The sequence below is a fragment of the Triticum aestivum genome, chromosome 3D (genome assembly GCF_018294505.1).
Source record: "Triticum aestivum cultivar Chinese Spring chromosome 3D, IWGSC CS RefSeq v2.1, whole genome shotgun sequence".
Lineage (NCBI taxonomy): Eukaryota > Viridiplantae > Streptophyta > Magnoliopsida > Poales > Poaceae > Triticum > Triticum aestivum.
In genome coordinates this window covers 161,118,001-161,126,182 of record NC_057802.1, presented here as the reverse complement: position 1 = coordinate 161,126,182, position 8,182 = coordinate 161,118,001, and the positions used below count along the sequence as shown (strand labels likewise).

Here is an 8,182-nt window from a genome sequence, read left to right as displayed (position 1 = left end):
AAAGTATGCTCTCTCTCCATAGTAGTGGATGGTTTGGCATCAAATAAATGTGGTTATATGTCTAGGATGTAGGTTGTTCATCAGTTAGGTGGGGTGATGCATCAGGTCTAGGAAAATGGTGTGGTGTTGCGTTTTGTTGTATCCAGACTCCTATTCTCATAATGAAAATGAGGGCTATGTGGCCCCTTTTATCCAAAAAAGAAGAAGAAAAAGATCCACAAATGCACGAAAATAACAGCGGTATCAGAATTTAGAAACAAATTTCAATTCACCTCCCCTTCCCAAGACCGGGTAATATACACATCTCACCGGTAAACAAGATGAGACGAACATAAAAAAATAGTAGAAAAACACGTGAAATCAACAATGTGTGCAGCGTTAACGGTAGCGGCAATCAAGGTCAGGTCGACCGATCGATCCGTCTACGCGCGTGTCCGATCCATGAGACGAGATGTGACCTATATGAGATTAGATCATGTTGGAGAGGGCGCGGCAGTTCTCAGATATCTTTAGGAGCGACTGGTCGAAGCGGTCCATGGGGTTCTTCTCACCGACTTTCCTAAACTCCTCGTCGCAGTTCTGCATGTCCTGGGCCGCCATGCTCATCATGGCTCGGACGGTTGTGGCGTCCTTGAAGCCTAAGGCACGGCGTGCCGCACCGAGGTTGTCCTCCACGTCCGAGTAGAGGCTATCGCACAACTCCAGCGCCTTCTTGGCCGCGGGGCTCGCCTCGGCGGACATCTGGGTCACGTGCTCCTTCGCCGCCGACGTGCGCTTCGCGAAGGCGTCCACCTGCATGTTCAACACCGCCACCGCGTCCATGGTGGTGTAGTGCCCCGCCTGCTTCCCGGCCGTGGCGCTGCACAGATCCGCGAACGGGGTGGTCTTGCAGACTGCGGCCACCTCGGGTGGCACCTGGGCCGCAGCCGAGGAGCAGGTCGCCGCTGCGACGGCGACGACTAGGAGGAGCAGCGCGTGGGTTGATCGCCCCATGGCTGGTTTATTTACTTATGGCTGCTTGGTGCCGACGTACGTGAGTACGTGCGAGCGTGGTGCGGCTGCCTGTATAGGATGGAGGTGGCCGACGGGGAGGGCTGGGGTTTTGCTGCAAGGAGGAGGGAGGGGGGGGTAAATACGTGACACGGGTGGCGGGGGCTCGCTGCATGAAACCACAACGGAAATGGCGGTCAGCCTCCGGTCAAGTGGTGGCCAAGCCACTTTAATGTGGCCCGTTCGTTGGTATGCCCAAGGTTACCATTTTTAACACACGACGAGCGGTGGACGCTGGGAATAGGATCTTTTCCTTGGTTTTTGAGCGAAACATGCTGCGCAAATCTATCCGCCGTTTGCCTTTTAATTACTTTTTTTTGGAACATAAAAATATCTCTCTTTTTTAGGGGAAGAACATAAAAATATCTGGGGCATGCCAGCTGGGCTGGGGCTCCCGCTAGTACGCCCCCTGTTTAGGTCCATTTAACTTTTATTTAAATGTCATCAACAAAGACCTTAATTGCCATGATCTAATTCATGAAAAAAAGAACGTGCTACTTTATAAAAACTAACATCTCTATAATTTTATAAATACACAATGAGTATTATTGAAAAAAAGGACGTATGAATTACAAAATAAAAATAGGAATGCTGAACTTTAAAACTGCCATCCTCTACATAAAAAATGTCATGACAAAAAAACATACATCCAGCTAGACCTGCTCGTGCTCAGCAAGACATCCGCCGCCTCATCTCCAAGAAAAGCTTAGGGTTCCTTTGCCTCCCACAGGCACCGCCGTCAGCCCGTCTCCTCTCCGATGGCCCTAGGCGGAGACCCTAATCTTGCTCCGTTTTTAGATGTTTTTGTGAGTTTGTTTAGGATTTGTGTCCTGTTTGAGAAGACAAGGCGGTGGCGGTTCCCTGAAAATGGAATAAGGTTCTCACTGCCTAACCCCCATTCCGGTGATGTGTCTAGCGTCATCAGAGCGCTTGTGGAGGTGTGTCTCCTGCGGATCTCGCGGGATTCAATCGATGCTGGTCTTACGTGAATCTTTTTGGAGAAAGTCTTTGTTTGTCTTTGTTCGTGTGTCTACTGATTAGATCCTTTTGATCTATACTTCTTTTCATCGGCGATGATTGTTGTTCTGGTGCGCTGGTCCTGTGGGGCCTTAGCACAATAACTTTCCGACTATCTACTACAATAAGTTTGGCCCGGATCTGGTGATGGAGGGTTGATTACGGCGTGCGCGCCTTCGGCTTGTTCTAATGCTTCTAGTCGTCACGAGGTGGTCTACGCACATGTTTATAATTGTTTTATTTCTGCGTTCTTTGTACTGCCATGATATGATGAATAGACTAGAAGTTTCATTGCAAAAAATACGAAAAAAATCATAAATTTGTAAAATGCCATGCTCTAATATATATATATGCCATGCTCATAAATTTGTGGAGTGAGGCGTTTTGGCTCCCAGGAGCATCAGCACCTGTACTAAATAAAAAATCAAAACAAATACTAGAAAAATTAAAAAAATTCCAATTTTTTTGGCATGGTGGATAATTTGGTGCGTGATGTTCGGTCCAAATTTCAAATCATTTGGACATCTGAGTAGCTCTCGGCAAAAAAGACAAATTTGGGGTCTGTTAAATAGTGTACTGTTCATATACTGTTCTGACCCAATTTGTCTTTTTTGCTAAGAGCTACTCAAATGTCCAAATGCTCCGAAATTTGGAGCGCACCCCACGTACCAAATTATCTTCCATGCTTTTTTGAATTATTTCTTGACCGGGTGCAGATGAGCCCAGGCTCAGAATTGGATATTTGTAATTTGTGGTGCTACTTTATAAAATTACGATCCTCTAGATAATATTTTTATCTGGATAAGCCCCAAAATAATCTGTCATGCCATTAAAAATAAAAATGCCACCCTCTCAACCATTAAAATAGCATTCTCTATAATAAAAAAATGGCATCCTCTCAATAATAAAAATACCATCCTAATATTGATAAAAATGTCATGCTATTGTTAAAAAATGTCATGCACTTAGTAACAAAACTACCACGCCATTAAAAATAGAAATGTCATCTCCTAATAATAGAAATACTATCATGCCATTAAAAATAAATATCTCATCCTCTCGATAATTAAGATGTCATCTACTTAATAACAAAGTTGTCAGTCCCTTATAATAAAAAATGGCATCCTCTTATAATAACAATGTCATCCTATTAATAATAAAACTACCATGTGAGAAAGTTAAAAAATTAAGATTTTATGACAGATTTAAAAACAGTAAAGCTTTGAAAATGTTAAGTTATATATAAAATATCAGTTTTAACATGAATGTTCACAACCCCCCTCTCCGCCTAGTGAAAAAGCTCGCGCTATCTCAAGAGGTCGCGAGTTTGAAACCTCCCTTGCGCGTGGGTTACACATTTTTAAGTGTCTTTTACATCCGAGCCCCTAACTGGAACCCACTACTCATATTTGCCCCTAATCTCGAAGCCTGCTCAAAATTGCCCCTGTGCCGTCATGTGCACTTATAGAAGTGCCCTTCCATGCCGTTTCTGTCCAGTCAAGGCTGTTTGACCGCTAACCTGCCGTTTCTTTGACATTTTTGCCCCTCCATCCTTACAGCTGGGCCCAACTTACCGGTTCACTCTCTCTCACTCTCACTCTCTCGCCCGAGCCGCACGCTCTCAATCTCCCCCAAATCACCTCTCGCCATAACCCTAACCCTAGCTCGATCGATCCCAATCAAGCAAGGTTGGATTGATTGATGGCGTCCATGGTGGAGCTTCGGATCTGGTTCATGGTGCACTCTACTGCGGCTGGAAGGACGCATCGGGGCCAGGAGATGGAGGGCAACAGTGGTCTTGGTGGCGGCGGCCAACCATGGAGCACACCGCAACCAGAGAAGAAATCTTCGGGGGACGATTCTTCGATAGGGTAAGTTTTTTCATTTCAAGTCTGCCGCATCCTCATGGCATTCGTAGTTGGATTTGTCCTTGTAGTTTAATCTGTTGACATAGTTCGTACTGCTCATGGCGTTCAGTCCTCTTTGTGTTTTCCATGGTTATCGTAGGATTGATCCCGATAGAGCAATTGGGATGGAATGTAGAATGGAAACCACACTGCTAGGTCATGTTGGAACAAAAGCAACCAATACAGGCTTCTCATTTCCTTTTGTTGCGGATAGTGGATGGACGTTTAACTAGTTTAGATCTGCCATATGCACTAAGTATCCATGGGGAGTACATGATGCAGTGGAATTCAGGTACTATAACATTGATAAATCATCTTGGGTCCTTGTCTAATGTGATGATGAGCTGGGGATCATGTTTGCAATATATGATTCTTTCCCTGCCAAACTTGAAATCAGTGTCATACAAAGGAAAAGAGGACAACCAGAGAGCAGAGAAACAAGATCACAGTCTAGTTCTAGAGGTAGAGGAGGGAGCAGCCAATCCAGGGGCAGAAAAACAATAGCTCAAAGTAGAGTTAGAGAAGAAGGAGACAGCTTAATGCAGGTACCAGGAATGTTGGGGAACGTAGCATGCAATTTCAAAAAAATTCCTATGCTCACGCAAGATCTATCTAGGAGATGCATAGCAACGAGAGGAGGAGAGTGTGTCCACGTACCCTCGTAGACCGAAAGCGGAAGCGTTAGCTTAACGCGGTTGATGTAGTCGAACGTCTTCGCGATCCAACCGATCAAGCACCAAACGTACGGCACCTCCGAGTTCTGCATACTTTCAGCTCGATGACGTCCCTCGAACTCTTGATCCAGCAAAGTGTTGAGGAAGTGTTTCGTCAGCACGACAGCGTGGTGACGGTGATGGTGATATGATCCGCGTAGGGCTTCGCCTAAGCACTACGACAATATGACCGGAGGAGTAAACGGTGGAGGGGGGCACCGCACACGGCTAAGAAATGCTTTGGGGTGCCCCCTTGCCCCCGTATATAAAGGAGGATAGGGAGGAGGCCGGCCCTAGGGGCGTGCCATGGGGGGGGGGGAACCGACTTGGACTCCTAGTCCTAGTCGCCCCCTTCCTTCTTTCGAAGGGGGGAAGGGGAAGGAGAGGGAGAGGGAGAAGGAAAGGGGGGCCGTGCCCCCTCCCCTTGTCCAATCAGACTGCCCATGGGGGGGCAGCCCTTGTGGGCTGCCCTCTCTCTCGCCTATGGCCCATGTTGGCCCATTACTTTCCCCGGGGGGTTCCGGTAACCCCTCGGTACTCCGATAAATATCTTAAACACTCCGATACCATTCCGGTGTCCGAATACTGTCGTCCAATATATCAATCTTTACCTCTCGACCATTTCGAGACTCCTCGTCATGTCTGTGATTTTATTCGGGACTCCGAACAATCTTCGGTCACCAAAACACATAACTCATAATACAAATCGTCATCGAACGTTAAGCGTGCGGACCCTACGGGTTCGAGAACTATGTAGACATGATTGAGACACATCTCTGATCAATAACCAACAGCGGAACCTGGATGCTCATATTGGTTCCTACATATTCTACGAAGATCTTTATCAGTCAAACCGTAATGACAACATACGTCATTCCCTTTGTCATCGGTATGTTACTTGTCCGATATTCGATCGTCGGTATCCTCATACCTAGTTCAATCTTGTTACCGGCAAGTCTCTTTACTCGTTCCGTAATGCATCATCCCGTAACTAACTCATTAGTCACATTGCTTGCAAGGCTTATCATGATGTGCATTACCGAGAGGGCCCAGAGATACCTCTCCGATACTCAGAGTGACAAACCCTAATCTCGATCTATGCCAACCCAACAAACACCTTCGGAGACACCTGTAGAGCATCTTTATAATCACCCAGTTACGTTGTGACATTTGATAGCACACAAGGTGTTCCTCCGGTATTCGGGAGTTGCATAATCTCATAGTCAAAGGAATATATGTATAAGTCATGAAGAAAGCAATAGTAATAAAACTTAACGATCATTATGCTAAGCTAACGGATGGGTCTTGTCCATCACATCATTCTCCTAATGATGTGATCCCGTTCATCAAATGACAACACATGTCTATGGTCAGGAAACTTAACCATCTTTGATTAACGAGCTAGTTAAGTAGAGGCATACTAGGGACACTTTGTTTTGTCTATGTATTCACACATGTATCAAGTTTCCGGTTAATACAATTCTAGCATGAATAATAAACATTTATCATGATATAAGGAAATATAAATAACAACTTTATAATTGCCTCTAGGTCATATTTCGTTCAGTATCTCACTTGCACTAGAGTCAATAATCTAGATTACATTGTAATGATTCTAACACCCATGGAGTCTTGGTGCTGATCGTGGTTTGCTCGTGGAAGAGGCTTAGTCAACGGGTCTGCTACATTCAAATCCGTATGTATTTTGGAAATCTCTATCTCCTTCCTTGACTTGATCGTGGATGGAGTTGAAGCGTCTCTTGATGTGTTTGGTTCTCTTGTGAAATCTGGATTCCTTCGCTAAGGCAATTGCTCCAGTATTGTCACAAAAGATTTTCATTGGACCCGATGCACTAGGTATTACACCTAGGTTGGATATGAACTCCTTCATCCAGACCCCTTCATTTGCTGCTTCCAAAGCAGCTATGTACTCCGCTTCACACGTAGATCCCGCCACGACGCTTTGCTTGGAACTGCACCAACTGACAGCTCCACCATTCAGTATAAATACGTATCCGGTTTGTAACTTAGAGTCATCCGGATTAGTGTCAAACCTAGCATCGACGTAACTATTTATGAGAGGCTCTTTATCACCTCCATAAACGAGAAGCATATCCATAGTCCTTTTCAGGTATTTCAGGATGTTCTTGACCGCTTTCCAGTGATCCACTCCTGGATTACTTTAATACCTCCCTGCTAAACTTATAGCAAGGCACACATCAGGTCTGGTACACAACATTGCATACATGATATAACCTATGGCTGAGGCATATGGAATAACTTTCCTTTTCTCTCTATCTTCTGCAGTGGTCGGGCATTGAGTCTGACTCAACTTCACACCTTGTAACACAGGCAAGAACCCTTTCTTTGACTGATCCATTTTGAACTTCTTCAAAACTTATCAAGGTATGTGCTTTGTGAAAGTCCAATTAAGCGTCTTGATCTATCTCTATAGATCTTAATGCCCAATATATAAGCAACTTCAACAAGGTCTTTCATTGAAAAATTCTTATTCAAGTATCCTTTTATGCTATCAAGAAATTCTATATCATTTCCAATCAACAATATGTCATCCACATATAATATTAGAAATGCTACAGAACTCCCACTCACTTTCTTGTAAATATAGGCTTCTCCGAAAGTCTGTATAAAACCATATGCTTTGATCACACTATCAAAGCGTGTATTCCAACTCCGAGAGGCTTGCACCAGTCCATAAATGGATCGATGGAGCTTGCACACTTTGTTAACACCTTTAGGATCGACAAAACCTTCTGGTTGTATCATATACAACTCTTCTTTAAGAAATCCATTAAGGAATGCAATTTTGACGTCCATTTGCCAAATTTCATAATCATAAAATGCGGCAATTGCTAACATGATTCGGACAAACTTAAGCATTGCTACGGGTGAGAAGGTCTCATCGTAGTCAACTCCTTGAACTTGTCGAAAACCTTTTGCAACAAGTCGAGCTTTGTAGACAGTAACATTACCATCAGCGTCAGTCTTCTTCTTGAAGATCCATTTATTCTCTATGGCCTGCCGATCATCGGGCAAGTCAACCAAAGGCCACACTTTGTTCTCATACATGGATCCCATCTCAGATTTCATGGCCTCAAGCCATTTCGCGGAATCTGGGCTCATCATCGCTTCCTCATTGTTCGTAGGTTCATCATGGTCTAGTAACATGACTTCCAGAATAGGATTACCATACCACTCTGGTGCGGAACATGCTCTGGTTGACCTACAAGGTTCGGTAGTAACTTGATCTGAAGTTTCATGATCATCATCATTAGCTTCCTCACTAATTGGTGTAGGCATCACGGGAACAGTTTTCTGTGATGAACTACTTTCCAATTCAAGAGAAGGTACAATTACCTCATCAGGTTCTACTTTCCTCCCACTCACATCTTTCGACTAAAACTCCTTCTCTAGAAAGGATCCATTCTTAGCAACAAATATCTTGCCTTCGGATATGTGATAGAAGGTGTACCC

General features: G+C 44.5%; 1 protein-coding gene across 1 annotated transcript; it reads right to left on the bottom strand.

Annotated features, from left to right (window-relative positions):
- Nucleotides 1-222: 222 nt before the first annotated feature.
- On the bottom strand, nt 223-1,093 carry LOC123074420 (uncharacterized). Its single transcript, XM_044497277.1, has one exon. The coding sequence runs from the start codon at nt 991-993 to the stop codon at nt 469-471; it is 525 nt and encodes a 174-aa protein (XP_044353212.1). The 5' UTR covers nt 994-1,093; the 3' UTR covers nt 223-468.
- Nucleotides 1,094-8,182: the final 7,089 nt, after the last annotated feature.